Below are 15,590 nucleotides of genomic sequence, written 5' to 3' on the forward strand. Positions count from 1 at the left end.
TAGCAGAGTTACATTATAATTTCCAATGCAAATTCAAGACTTGGAGGTGCTGCATCAAAGGAGATAATCATTATTCAGCTTAGATGAGGAAATTACCTTTTTTTTTTTTTTTCTGTGAAATTGTCTTATTAGGATCGTGTGTACCCTGAACTGCAGCGTTTCATGGCCATGTCTGATGTGCCCTCTCTCTCTGTGGGCAAGGAGCTCCAGTGGGAGAAACTGATCGCAAAGGCTGCGTCCATCAGAGATATATGTAAACAGAGGTAAGGTGGACCTTAATTCTTCAGGATGAATGTCATGAGAGGCTACTTTTTACTTTTTTTTTTTTTTTTGGAATGCAGAAAGATATGTTATTTTACTAACCAAATATGTTTTTCCCTTTTATTTTGGGTCTTGCATTTTACTATGTAGGGTATTTATATTCCCCTCTGGGTAATAACTTAATATTATAGTAACATATATCATGTCATGTTTTCTGTTTTTCTGTATGTAAATCCCCGACAACTAAGCAGGAGACTGTAGGCATAAGCAGCTCATTGTTGTTTTGTTTTTGAGATATGGGGTCTCACTGGGTTCCCTCGGGCTGGCCTTGAACTCAGGATCCTCATGTTTCAGCCTCTTGACTGCCGAGATTACAGATGTATGCCACCGTTCCCCTCTTAGGCCAGATTCTTGTCAGCACTTATGATAGGAAAGGCCTTATTGTGACTCGTATGGAATTACTCTACTAAGAGAGAACACGATGCTGCGTTCCTTCTGTCATCTAAGCTTTTAGGGAAACGTGAAAACAGAGGACTGACTCCTGCTCTTGACTAGGGTTAAATCAGAGGGCTGAGAATGAAACACCATGAGTAAAGCTCCCCTTGCTTAAGCTCTCTTCTTTTCTTTGTTCCTCCCTTGAATGGGGTGAGGTAAAACTGTAGAGGAACTAGATGGGGTACATTTGACATCATTTCTAGTTCAGCAGCTTCACATGCACTGGACTGCAGCATTGAAGAATTCCTGTGAATATACCTCACTTCTGTCCAGGACCCCAGTATAAACGCATCCTGGAGGTGTGTAGTAGGTTGACATCATTGTTGATTATGTGGATGATTCCTATTCCCAGTAAAATCTTGAGTTCTGTCTCTTTTCTGATCTTGTCTGCAACATAAGAACAATAGCAATCTAAAGCAACCAAAAAGCTACACTTATGTAATTTAAGACTTATGTGTCTGGATTTTATTAAAATGTTGGCATGGAACAGATTTCAGAGACAAGTAGTTCTTAGCTGACATTTTTATTTTACACAGGAGGTTGAGGTGCAGGAAAGGTTGGATATCAGACCAGATCAGTCTTGAGAACTTACTCATGTTCTTTTCTTTGGTACTCTCAAAAGAGTATGGAAAATCATTTCCTTTTTGTGGGGCAATGAGACAGAAGAATCCTGTCAGGCATTTTCATTTTATTGATGATTTGTTAATTAGAGAAAAGTATTATGTCCTTGAGGCTTTCAGAGAATAGACTTGAGTGATTGTTAGGTGAAAGGTATTCTGGGTGGCATAATATATGTGGAAGAGGTAGGGGAGGAAGGGTAGAGGACATGGGTTGATGCAGTGCCTGGTGTGGGGTAGGTGCACAGTCAGTTATCATTTGGTTAGTATCTTTATCATCATGGTGATGGTAAACACGATCACCCTTTTTAGTGCCACTACCGTGCATCGGTCAGGTGTTAGTTACTGTGCCAGCGTGAGGACCTCAGCTTAGATCCCCAGTGCCCATATCAAAGCTGAGCATGGTGGTGCATGTGTCTAACCCAGTGGTAGAGGAGTGGAGACAGTTGGATCCCTGGGATTTTTCTGATCACCCCCGCTTAAAAAGTGAGCTCCAGGTCTAGTGACAGACCTCATTTGAAAAAATAAGGCAGAGGGTGACTGAGGGAAGATACCAGATGTCAACCTTTGGCCTCTGTGTGTGCCTTCATAGACAAGTAAACCTGCAGGGGGAACTGTGTGCAACCACACGTTGTGTTTCTGCACATGTGCACATGTGCACGTGGACTGTGTGTGTGTACTTACAAAAGTGTCTTTTTGTTTTCACTACTGTATAAAGATGAATATTAAATTGCAGCAGAGATAATCATAATATAAAGATTTTGAAGAACATGTGTTGTTAGTATTTGAGGGTGAATCTTTGTTAGGTTAAAAAAAAGAATTAAGCCTGACGGTGGTGCCTTTAATCCCAGCACTCGGGAGGCAGAGGCAGATAGATCTCTGTGAGGTCGAGGCCAGCCTAGTCTCCACAGCGAGTTCCAGGAAAGGTGCAAAGCTACACAGAGAAATCCTGTCTCGAAAAACAAAAAACAAAACAAAACAAAAAAAAATTAATACCTTTATTATACCCAAAATATGTGGGAATAATAACAGCTCTTTGGCTCTGATTTTGATTTGGAACTGTCATTTCTTGTAGGCCCTATCAGCATGGTGCAGACATGTTGGCGGCCATTTCTCAGGTGTTGAATGAATGCACCAAGCCTGATCAAGCTACCCCAGCTGCCTTGGTGTTACAAGGTCTTCATGCACTCTGCAAGGCTGAGGTAGGCATTTCTGAATGGTTTTGTATAACTGTTAAGCTATTTTATAAGGATGGAAGTAAAAATTTCAGTATTCTGAGATTTTTCTTGGGGGGGGTGTTGGAGTGGTTAGAACAGGATTGCTTTGTACCCTCCCCCCAAAGGATTTTGATTCATCAGTTTGACACTCTACAGAGACCCCATTTGTGGCTTTTCTTTGGTCTTACTTACTTTGTTGAGAAGCAGTTTATGGAGCTGTTGTATGTGTTTACTTCTTAATTTTTTGATTAAAGACCCTTAGAAACAGTTAAGGCAAAGAAGTAGCCATGTGTCTGTGGCACTTGTGTTGTCTGAATAAATAATGATGGGCTTGAAGGCTGGAAAAGGAATCTTCCCTTCCTAATGATTAGATTTTTGCACTTGAGTGCATAGCAGAACAAACTTCCAAATTATTGCTTGAAAACTAGGGTTTTTTGGAGTGACAGTGTATCAAAGAGAATCTTTACCGTTTTGAAGAAATACGATAATCATGTCAAAGATCACCCATTGCTTTGACACAGTATGTGTGCATACTGCAGTTTTTAAGGCAGTAAGAAGTCTCTTAAGGTTGTAGCTAATCATGGTTGGTAATGATGATGATGAAAAATGTTACAATAAGATAAACAACAACAAAATTGAGTGTTTTTATGTTCATGTCTTTGTGTTAAACACTTTCTATGCCTATTCAACAATTGCAGTATAGGTATTAGCAGAAAAATAGATGACAGAGAGAAGTTGAACATTTACTCAGAATCTTGGTTTGAGAATAGTCTGTGCTGTGTGAATGCTTCCTTCTCCAGACAGTGACTGTAGTCCCTGGTCAGTTTGGCTTGCCCCTGATTAGTTGGCACCTAATTAGGTAGAGTCTATCAAGGAGGTTCTTTATAGTTCTTTTCTATTTCCTTGACCCCACATAATGTATGATAATGACCTGCTGATTTCTTTTCCCAGCAGTATCTTCTTCCTCATCACTAAAGCTGTATTTCTTTCATTGTATACTTAAAGGAGACCATTTGGGATTGCTGAATACTTAACTCTAAATCTATTCTCTGACCCAAACCATTTCTTTTCTTTTCTTTTTTTTTTTTTTTTTTTTTTTTTTGGTTTTTTGAGACAGGGTTTCTCTGTGTAGCTTTGTGCCTTTCCTGGAACTTGCTTTGGAGACCAGGCTGGCCTCGAACTCATAGAGATCCACCTGCCTCTGCCTCCTGAGTGCTGGGATTAAAGGTGTGCGCTACCACCGCCCGGCCCCAAACCATTTCTTATAAAAATAAATTTGAGTCCAGTATGAGACTGTCTTTCCTTGCTTTTCCAGGGTTCTTTCTTGAGTACTTGTTCTCAACCTTTCGTTTTCCTTTTTCTTTTTTTTCTCTTAAGGTTCTCAACTTTCCCAATGCTGTGCCACTTTAATACAGTTCCTCATGTTGTGGTGACCTCCAACCATAAAGTTATTTCATTACTACTTCATAACTGTAATTTATTACTATTATGGACCATAATATAAATATCTGATATGCGACCCCCTCAAAGGGGTCATGACCCACAGATTGAGAACCACTCTGCTAGAGAAACAGGCATTGTGTCTAGGTATTTTATTTCATAAAGCTCATCTCTTACTTCTTTGCTAGCATAAAGGAGTTTTTCTTTCTCATTTGGTCTCCCTCCTGTTAACATTATGCAGTCTCAATCTCATATCTATTTTAAAATCAAAACTTCCCTTCAAAAACAACTTCACCTGAAGCCAGGTGTGGTACTGCATGCCTTTAATCCAGGACTTGGGAGGCAGAGGAAGGCAGATCTCTGAGTCTGTGGCCAGTCTAGTGTACAGAGTGAGTTCCAGGACTCCAGGGCTACCCAGAGAAACCCGGTTTAGAACAACCACCCCTTCAAAACAACAACAACAACAACAACAACAACAACAACAAACCCACCTCATTTGGTACCTTGCAAGTGGTACAAGAATCCAGTATGTGATAGTCCAACACTAGCTCTTGGTCTCCTCAAATTACATTCATTAACAAGATGGGAATTAATAAATCATGGAACAATACCACCAGCCAGTTAACTTATTTATTTATTTCGGTGACAAAATGCTTATTTTTTTATGCTTGATTTTCTGTGTATTTCTTATCTAGAGTAAATCATTTTATTGATGCTTTGTAGAGATAAATATATTACATACCATGTTTTCTTCATAAATACTGCAAGTGTCCTGAGGTGTTTTGTTTGTTGAAACTGTTATTGCTAGTTTTGTTAAAAAAAAAAAAAAGAGGCTTTCTACACTTTATGTACTATTCTGTCCTGTGATATATGCTAAAGTCATGACATTCACTTAATTTAGCATCTCTTTCCAGGCCATATTTAATATTTGCTAACTTGGGGCTAGCTTTGTGTGTGTGTGTGTGTGTGGGGGGCTTGGTGTGCTACTCTCAGAAGTCAGCATTCATTCCCTGAGGCCATTTCATCTTTTTTTTTAATTGATGATATGTATGAAACACTGGTGTAATCACCAGGTTCATGAATAGACATATTCAACATGGTTACGAATCTTTCCCAGAAGCATTTGGTCATGATTTGTCTATTACTCTTTAGGTCTTTGGCTATCAGATATCATTAGGAGTTTAGAAAGATAGCCTGAAACAATGGAATAAATCAATAAAGATAAGAGCACAAACTGAATAACCCTGGCTTTGAGAAAATACATCACCAAGAAAACCATTTAAAATTGAATTCAAGAGCTTTCCAAACCTCCTTCTTTTCTCCCTTAAGCTCAGTAGGTAATGAAGTCTTTGGTTTTGAAAGTCAAGATGATGAACTTTGTTTGTCCTCGGTGGAGTCAGGTTAATCTTAAAAATTACTGCTCCTTACTCATTTGCATGTCTCCCAAGGACAGATTTCTTAAAAGGATGGAGTCTATTCAAATGGCAAGTGTGTTCGAGTAATGATTGTGTTTCTGTTATGCATTTTGTGGTTCTAATTGGCTAAACAAAAAACATAGTGAAACTTTTAGAAATCTCAGCTGACCAGAAAGATGCCAATGTCACTTGGAATTTATAAGCAGATACTTATTCCTTCTTTAAGACTGTTAATGAATTGATTCTGACTTCACATATTTCTTTTAGGATAATATTCTCTTAGCTAATATTTCTTGGATACCTAGTACAAAATTTGCCCTTTTGTGATATGGGGATTATAGGATTTCATTTTGGGTGAAGAAACAATCTTGTAATATAGCTGATATTTACTGAACACTTTAGAAATTCTAACCCACCAATTTACTATGAAGTGCATGACAACGTGGATGTCTGCATGTTCTTTAGTTTCCTAGGATTTGTTCCCTTCCTTCTGTAATGTCGCTTTACCAACTCTGATAAAGTTTGAGGGACTTTAGAACAGTTTGAGGTTTTCTCTTTCAATCATAGAGTGCACAAAAGCCTCGGGAAGGCTAGACAGTCAGCTCTTATTGCATCTAAAGCTTTAAGGGTGAAAATAACTCTGGTCTGAACAGGCTGCCCAGGGTTAGATGAAAAACAGTGTGTGCAGAAATAAAGTCAGTGCACTGTGCTCAGAAAGAGGTCTCATTCACTCTGAACGCTTCCTCTCTTAAGGTCTTAAGATGGGCATGGGAGGCATGCTCACCCTGTGTTTTCTTAGTCAGCTGTGAGTCTGTTGTAGCAAAAATTAATAGGCGTTTCAGAATCACTGAGAAAAGCTCTTTCATCTTGCCCAGCGCCATCGGGGTGTTATATTTTCAAAGAAGAGTATTGTACAATTGAGCAGTAGATAAGGAGAGGAGGGGCCATTCCTGGGGATTCTTGACCGCTGCAAGAGTTCATTTCAGGCCATTTGTCACAGCAGTGATTTCCCCTGAGATACCCTGTGCCAAGGGTATGTTTTGGCTATTTTATCCTCTTTTATTTATTTATTTTCTGAAATCCTGGGTGAAGGTAGTCGTCCTTGCCCTCTCTCATCATCCTAACCCTTTGTCTAGGGTCTCCTTTACAACACCATGGGGTAGGAACAATTTTCAATGGGACCCAGCAGGTCTGGAAGGTTTTAGGGAGTTAGTGTGATATACAAATGCCCAATAGAAATCCTGCATTTTGTCTAAGCATTTTCAGCGTGGTAAATATAATTTAGTATGGAAATGTGATCCATTGTTCCATGGCAGGTTTTCTCAGCTGTGTACAGTAAGGCTTCTGTCGCCTACTGTGGATTCTGTATTTATTGCATCTGGAACCTCTTTGTTGTTCCTTGGTTTTGTTTGTGGAGACTTTTAAAGGTGGATTGCCCATGTAACCTTGCAGAGGAGTTGATTAAGTTTAATTTGCTATGCATTAGAGAGTGGATTTGCTGGTCTTTTTGAACTGCCCTCTGTTATTTGTAGTTTGGGGCCTATTTTTTGATGCCTTCAGTTCTTTCTGGGCATGAAAACTCTTTTTGTACATTTGTTGAATCTATTTCCATGCTGTGCTTTTTATATTCTACACAATGACTCTTTGCAGTTGAAAGTTGTAGTTTGGTTTTATTTTTAACTTTAAAAGGACAGCAGGAACTGGCCTTTTATTAGACATTTGTGGATATTATAACATTTACTCTGCTTTTCTTCAAGTAGGTTTTTAAATATAGTTTCTTATTTTTGAAATAAAATTTTAACTGGATGTGTTATACTTATATAATGGTTACTATTCAGTACTCACAAGCTATGTGTGGCAAGTGCGGGGAAATAAAAATAATGTGTTTCTTTTGAAATAGACCAGTTTAGCTTCCCACTACTTTTTAATTGGTTGTTTTTACTTTTTAAAGAAAACATTTGGAGATTATGGAAAGTTGAGCTCTATATCAAAATCTACAGTAGGGAAGTTTAAATTGAGGTTTTGGTGTTTTATCACTTCCTGATTTTGCTTCCACTCTTCAATTCCCAGTCCCCTGCCATTTTCCTTGTACCTTTCTCAGATTTGTTAGGATCTTTTGCAATACCTTACCCTTAGAAGTTATAACATTTAGGATCTCCCTCTGCTCTATGTGTTCTTTTAATCCATTTTAAAGTGTAGTTTGTGTTTATAGAAGTTTTATGAAAACTTTTCTTACTTGAGTTGGAATCATGATTTGAGGATTACTAGCTGACAAGAGTAGCCTGTGCAGGGTGTCCAGCGGGGAGTTTCCGGCTCTTAGTCATACACGGAGAGTATTCTTTAAAAGATCAAACAGGCTGGGTACTGGGAGAGTTTTAATGATGCCAGTTAGCATCAGAGTTGGACTTGTGCTTATTTGAATAAATGCCGCTGAGCTAGAAATAATGATGTGGCTAAAATGATGCTAACTGTACCCTTCTGCTGTTCCACTGAATGAAATCTATTGGTTTAAGCTTATACAAGGAGCAGGTTTTCTTTTGGGGGCTAAATGAAGACATAGGAAGGCCATCAATGAAGGAGGGCAGCGCAGTAAATGATGTTAATTGTTTGAAAGACTTTGGATTTTGAGATGTGATTGAAAGCGTTATTTTGGTACCTTCCAAGAAATTAGCAAGACTATTTCAAAACCTTTTTATCTGGCTTCGAATGACATAAAATCATGCTTTTCACACAAAATGCCATCTCAGATGTGGCTAAACTCATTTCTCTTCTCTGCTATATAAATGTCTAAAAGAACAGAGGTATTTTACCTTTTATCTCCCTAAGTAGAAAATAGCACCAAGAAACTCATTCTTACAAACACTAGTGACCCCAGATTATACTTAACCTTGCTTCTGTGATTAAGATCACATTCATTGTAATTATTGGAAGGAAGTTAACTTGCTTAAGAAATGTTTGGAATTAAAACGACAAGGCATTAGTAAGCCTTTTCATTGTACAAACATTTACAGAGTGCCTGTTCCTGAAAGAAGGCTGGAGAGAGAGAGCTCAGTGTAGTCACTTCCTGTAAAAGTTGTTGGTTCTTACTTTTGAGAGACTTTCCTTAGCCAACAGAAAATGGCTTCTTTCTTCACTGGGTATCATTCTAAACAGTTTTGTATTTTGATTTTGTGTGTACACTGGCTCCTTGTGATTTAGGTTACTTCAGTGCTATACAGAGCTTTATATTTTTTCTCTGTGGACGTTTCCCCTAAGAATCTCACAGTAGCATAATGGAATGCATTCTGCCTTAGGTCTAAATCAAGCAGCAGTAAGATGTCCTCTGGGGCACTATCCCTTTTGTTTCAGGGCCATGGCACTGGGCCTCTACTTATGTAAATTGTCATTTGAGGAATTTATTTGCTTAAACAGTTGACAGGGTCATATGACTTTGATCTCTAATGATAGAGCTACAGTCAGATGCAGCGATGCCATTGACCTGCTTCATTTGTGTTGTGTTTGTCCTCTGAACCGAGTGTATTTCCTTTTCTTTCATTTGTGTGTCAGGTACTCTAGCTAAGTTATGGACTTGGTAGAAAAATAAGTGGCAGCGGTATCTCATGTGTCAAGTGGGTTCTCCAAAGGGTTTTGAAGAGCTGAGGTTAGGATTAAAGTTCCAGAGATGAAATGTAGATTTTTTTTCTTTTGTGTGAGTTCCTTAGTGTCTTGTCTGTTCAGTAATAAAGTTTCAAATTGTTGTCAAGAACCGTCTCTAAATGGTTTGTGCATAGGCTTGCCCATAGAATCCGAGGAAAAGTTTTATTTATTTTGCCTTCATCTTAAAAGAGAAATTAAACATTCATATTTCTCTGGATTGGCGGTTTATTTGTCTGTGCTTATATCAGATGAACATGTTTTCCATTGTAGTCAGGTGTATTAACCAGGGTTCTCTAGAGGACTAGAATTGATAGAATGAGTGTGTGTGTGTGTGTGTTTTTGTGTGTGTGTGTGTGTGTGTGTGTGTGTGTATTAGAGTGGCTTTCAGACTGTGCTCCAGCTAGTCCAATAATGGCTGTCTCCTGATAGAAAGTCTAAGACCAGCTGATCTTAAATATCAGTTGGAATCCTGACAAAGTAGGCTGTAACATAGGCGACAGAATGTCTAGCAGCAGGCTCTATTAACATGCCAATGAGAAGGAGGGCAACAGGCAAAGAACAAAAGCTCCTTCTTCCATGTCTTTTACATAGGCTGCCACCAGAAGGTATGGTTCAGATTTAGGGTGGGTCTTAGGATCTCAAATGATTTCCTCCCAGGTGTGCCCAGCTGCTTGGGTTGTTAGTTCTAGATGTAGTCAAGTTGACAGCCAAGAATCCCCATCACAAGTTCACCTTTTGTCAACTTGACACAGAATTATATCTCTTTATGTTGTGCTTAATTTCTAAATGAAAACAATTGCCAGGTCATAATATGCCTAACATGATATAACTATTCCATGTATAACCACAGACACATTATATATTTTAGACCAGGTGGCCGTGTTCCTTGAGGGACATTCTTGTACTATCTCACGACTTAAATATGATGACCACTGATACTATCTCAAATGATGCTATATTAAATGATAAAGAAATTAAAGAAAGAAAACACAAATATCTGCACAAACACATTATTAACAAAATATGACAAACATTCATGTCAGTTACAACCTTTGTTTCTGCAACTGGTCACATGGCCATAGCTAGTATTTATAGTTAAGTATTTACCCCCTGCTACTCATTCTATATTTTCTCCATCCCCAGCAAGCACCTCAGCAATTCTTGGCTCTTTTGCTGGAAGAGTGACCCATACCTTCATTCCTGGGGGTCTGGGCCCTTTGTCATCCTGCCTGAATTGGGTTATTGCAGTTTCCCACTGACTTAAATCCCAGGACATGGTAGCACTAAGAGACACTAAAGGATCTCCTGTACGTCAGACATAACCTTTCTTACTTTCATTGAGGAAAAACAATCAAATTTCCCTATGGTAGTCTGGATCAGTCATTCTCCTGACACCGTTACTCCTTTCTTAGCTGTTAGCTGAAGGACACTAGAAGTTTCAAGTGGCCAGCAGGAATATGAGCTTCTAGTTCATGGAATTTTTGCTGTGGCTCCAGGCAGGAGAACCACAACTTCTAGGTCAGCAGAACTTACGGTATAAGGAACATCAGGTATCCTGAGGAAGTATTGGGGACTTGTCCCAAAATAAAGATTGGTTGTGATGCCATCTTTCTTTTGTTAGAATATGGCAGCCACTGCAGATGATATATACAAGTTAGAGTAAACCTGTAGAGTTGTGTGTGTATGTGTGTGTGCATGTGTGTACATTTATATCTCATTCATTCATCTTATTAGCTCTGCGTATCCCAGATATAAATTCTTAGTACCTCTCTGAAGCACTGTTAAACTTAGTTTTGTGAAATTTTATTGTCTCTTCGTGTTATCTTTAGGTGCAACTATAGACAAACTATTTGTCTACTTTTGTTGCTTTTGAATCTTTTGAAAGCTTTCTTTTTTGACAACCATGTATTTAAAAAAAAAAAACTTTATTAGCTGGATGGTGGTGGTTGGTGGTGGTACAAGCCTTTAATCCCAGCACTGAGGCAGAGGGTCTCTGTGAGTTTAAAGCCAGCCTGGTCTGTGAGTTCCAGGACAGCTGGTTGTACACAGAAAAACCCTGTCTTGAAAAGCCAAAAACTGAACCCAAACAAACAAAAGCTTATTGATATGTAATTTACCCGTTATAAACATTACTCTCAAAGCATGGAATTCAGTTCTTAAAAATATATTCAGAAAGATAGACATCAATAGCTACTATGAACTTCTAGAATGTTTTCATCATTTCTATGATAGACTGAGTAATAGTTTCTAAAATGATATTTAGGTGGACAGGAAGGATGGCCAAGTGGGTGAAAGTACTTACGTTGCTCTGAGTACTTGTGTATAGGGTGCGTTTTTATTTTTGTTTTGTTTTGAGACAGATTCTCATGTGTCAGGGTGGCCAGGAACTGACTGAGGCTGAGATGAACCTTGAACTCCTGGGCCTTGTACTTCCGTCTTTGGAAGAATGCTAGGACAACAAACCTGCTTTGCTAGTACCCCGATTCTGGGGGTGCTGGGGGTTGAACCTCGGACCTTCTTTATGCTATGCCAGCACTCTACTAACTGAGATCTATCCCAGCTCTATGTAGGTTTTTATGTAGATATTTTATCTGTGCCTTTTCTAAGCACATTCCTAGGAATTGTCTTTTTGGACTAAATGTTAACTTTTTGAGGAATTTCCAAACTGTTTTTCAAAGTGTCTATACTATTTTGCTTGCATGCCCTTCTCTCTCTCTCTCTCTCTCTCTCTCTCTCTCTCTCTCTCTCTCTCTCTCTCTCTCTCTCTCTCTCTCTCTCTCTCTGTTATGTGTGTGTGTGGTGTATACACATGTATTTGTACAATGGTGTGCACCTCTGCATAGAGGCCTGAGGAGGGCGTTGAATGTCGTCCTCTATCATTTTCCTCCCTATTCCATTGAGGCAGGATCTCTCTCTGAACCTGCAGTTGATGTTTTTCAGTTAGGCTGGCAGCCGGCAATCCCCAGGGAAGTTCCTGTCTCTGCATCCCCACAGCATGGGTGCTACAGGCTTGCACCCAGTTTTTTTTTTTTTTATATTTGTGTTGGGATCTAAGGTCAGGTCTCCATGGTTGTGCAGCAAGTGCTCTTAGCCACTGAGCTGTCCCTGTGGCCCCTCTTTTGTAAAGAAATATTTATTTTAATAATTTATATCTAACCAAAGAAGACTCATTCATTCTTTTTTGTGTGTGTGCTTGTTTTTGTTTTCTGAGACAGGGTCTCACTAATGTGGGGATTTATCAAGGCAGCTCCACATAGTTAAACAGAAGGTTTATTTTGGGGTAACTTACAGCCAATAAAGGGGTTGGTTACAGGATCCAGGAGAGGTGAGCTGCAGTCCAGCAGGGTTCTCTGGAGAACTCTGACTCGGTCTGTCTTCCACCATCCAGAATTACTAGGAACCAAGAGGGCTGGCGCATCCGGATTTTGGGTCTTAAGGGCTCGCCTCTCGGCCTCACCCCAGGGGCATGTCACAGGTAGGCGTGGCAGTTATCAGAAGCTTTATTAGGGGTAGTACTTCCAGGTCAAAGCTGGAATAGCTACCTACGACAGTCTCACGGTGGTCCTGACTGGCCTGGAACACTCTATATAGACCAGGCTGGCCTTGAACTCTCAAAAAGTCTGTCTTACTGGCCTCTGGGTGCTGGGACTAGGGCTGTGTGCTATTAAACTCAGCAACCTCTTTTCTTTGCATTTATATGTGTGTATATAGCATGTACCTGTGTCTATATGTGTGTTTACATATGTATGGATGAATACGTGTATGGGGCTTCATGTGTGTTTATGTGTATGTAGGCCTGGGATTGATGTTAGGTCTCTTCCCTATTTTTCTACACACATATCAAGGCAGGATTTCTCAATTGAACCTGCAGGATAAGAAATTTGGCTAATCAAATGAGCTATCTTGTTCCAAGGATATGCTGGGATTATAGGTGGGCCACTGTGCTTGCCCACATTTACAGGGATGCTAAGAATCAAGCTCCCGTCCTTATGTTTGAGTGGCAGCCTTTACCCGCTGACCCATCACCTTTGACTGCCATTTGTATTCTCTCAAGGAATAAGTGAGACTTACTCCATTTCTTCATTCCTTCTTTTTCTCCCTTTCTCATTTTCTAGTCAGGGTTTCTCTGTGTGGCTCTGGCAATCCTGGAACTCCCTTTGTAGGCCAGGTTGGCCTCAAACTCAGAGATCCACCTGTCTCTGCTGATCTCAGAGATCACTACACCCAGCTTATGTCTTAATTCTTAGCATTTATCACTATGTGTCTTTTTTATTAGTTGTATTCTATATAAATGTGAAGTGAAACCAAATGTGGTCTTGATTTGTGTTTTCCTAGTGACTTCCAGTGTTGGGCTTACTTTCAGGTGCCTACTGGCAGAATATATTATATAGAGTATTTTATACTGAGATTTGGAGTGTTATACTCTTAAAATATATTTGTATTAGCCAGAGAGTCAAATATTATTGACCATATGAAGATATTTTGAATTTTATTAAGGACAGTAGTTTTAAATGCTCAAATTTTGTCTACTGTTTTCTTTTTCAAAGTTTGTGTAGGCAGTTTATAAAGGTATATACAAATGTGCTGGTATGTCAAAAATATTTGCTAATAATGGCTGCCAGCTTAGAAATAAAAATGATTGTAGAATGGTTGAGAGCTGGGGAGATCATTTTAGCTGCATACAGTTTCAGTACACTTGGGGTTGTTTGGAATTAGTAGCTAGCAGGTGTGGAGCAGTATTATGAGTAGTTGATTCTAAGGTACAGTGAAGACAGTCTGAGGTCAAGCAAGATACCTACAACTCTATTTTCTTCAAAATTTATTTTTAACTTTTGAGATTTATTTATTTTTTATTTATGAGTGTTTTGCCTGCATGTCCACCATGTACATGCCTGGTGACCTCAAAGGCCAGAGGGGGTCAGCTGCCCTGGAACTGGAGTTACAGATGGCTGTGAGTCACCATGTCGGTTCTGGGAATTGAACTTGGGTCCTCTGCAAGTGCAGCAAGTTCTCTTAACTGCTGTGCCATCTCTCCAGTCCCTAATTTCTTCAAACTTTAATCATTGAGTTACTCATTGTGTGAACCAGAGATCCCATTTCTGGGAATGTACTCAAGTTAGTGAAAATGTGTTCATGCAAAAGCATTTGCTTATAGACACGAAATATTTACAGCAGCATTATTCATAAGAGCTACAAAGTAGAACATTTCAGATACTCATCTAGCCAACCAAGAGTCTAAATTTACATTAATCCAGTCATGTTAACTCAGTTAATTAAATTTGTATGCCTACCATGCATAAAGAGCTACAAGACCATAAAGCTATAAGGGTGCAATGATAAACATGGTTTTAACCCTCAGGAAACTAGTCTAAGCTCAGGTCCTTAAACAAAGGGGTGTTTCAGGAACTTACCTATTTGTAGTGGTGAAAGATCCTGGAAAGCAGGAATATAAATTGTTTTAGAAATTTAGGGGATTTGTACTAGTCTAAGAATGCCACCACACTGTCTGCTGTTAGTGAGACATTTTCTAGTTAATGACATCGATGTGGAGGACTTTGAATTCGTTTTTGTTTATTTGTTTTCCCTCGCAACTTGAGACAAGAGAATTATTTTGGGTCATGGTTCGCAAAGGTATTTTCCATCATGGCATTGAAGGCATGCTTGAATTGAAGCTGGAATTGAAGGCAGTACATGTCTGGGACTGGGACTGCACGTCTTGGTAGACCAGGATGGGATATGAAGAGGGAATACCAGCATTTTTCTTCATATATATATATATATATATATGTGTGTGTGTGTGTGTGTGTGTGTGTGTGTGTGTAAAATATTCATTCATTCATTTATTTATTTATCATTTTTTATTTTTATTCATTCAGATCCCAGGGTGTGTCTTCTTGCTTAAACTTCTCTGGATTCATAGATACACAGAGGCACTTCTCACAGTTACACCCAAATATGTCTCCTCAGTGATTATAATCCAGTTGAGTTGACAGTGAACATTAGGCACTGCCAGTTTATTGAGTGATTTCTGGTTTTTGTGTGTGAAATTTTCTGGCTCCTTAGTTTTGTGTTCCTCCCAGTGTGCCCCATGGTATTCCGTCATATGTTAGCATCATAATTGACACTGCATGTTTGTTACTGTGTTTGTGAACTGTGAGCTAGTTTAGGTGTGTATTCTCTTCTTTATCTCTGATTTTAATAGGAGGATAAGCTTAGTATGAAATTTTACCATCTATTTATGAGACGGCTTGGATCACTCATGAAAGTCCTCGTTCATATTATCTCACCACTTCAATAATTTTCTACTTTAGAATATGCATATTGAGTTTTAATGTTCTTTTATTATGTAGTACATGGTTGTTATTTAAAAATCAGAAAAAATATTAAAAACTTAGAAACAGAAAGTAAGCCATAATGCCAGTATTTAGAAGTAACTCAATATACCATGTATAATTTTATGATGCTTACTGTACATGCCTTTGTATATTTGTATACATGTTTTAATGGCT

General features: G+C 38.9%; 1 protein-coding gene across 4 annotated transcripts in view; it reads left to right on the top strand.

Moving 5' to 3' along the window:
- Focad (focadhesin) overlaps positions 1 to 15,590 on the top strand; it is a 300,913-nt gene that overhangs the window by 142,421 nt on the left and 142,902 nt on the right. For all 4 annotated transcript variants that reach the window (XM_006975965.4, XM_015994914.3, XM_076564485.1 and 1 more), the window contains 2 exons: positions 133 to 263; positions 2,449 to 2,575. In XM_006975965.4, the coding sequence (XP_006976027.1) occupies positions 133 to 263; positions 2,449 to 2,575 (258 nt within the window). The remainder of the gene's footprint in view (positions 1 to 132; positions 264 to 2,448; positions 2,576 to 15,590) is intronic.

The sequence above is a fragment of the Peromyscus maniculatus genome, chromosome 2 (assembly GCF_049852395.1).
Source record: "Peromyscus maniculatus bairdii isolate BWxNUB_F1_BW_parent chromosome 2, HU_Pman_BW_mat_3.1, whole genome shotgun sequence".
Lineage (NCBI taxonomy): Eukaryota > Metazoa > Chordata > Mammalia > Rodentia > Cricetidae > Peromyscus > Peromyscus maniculatus.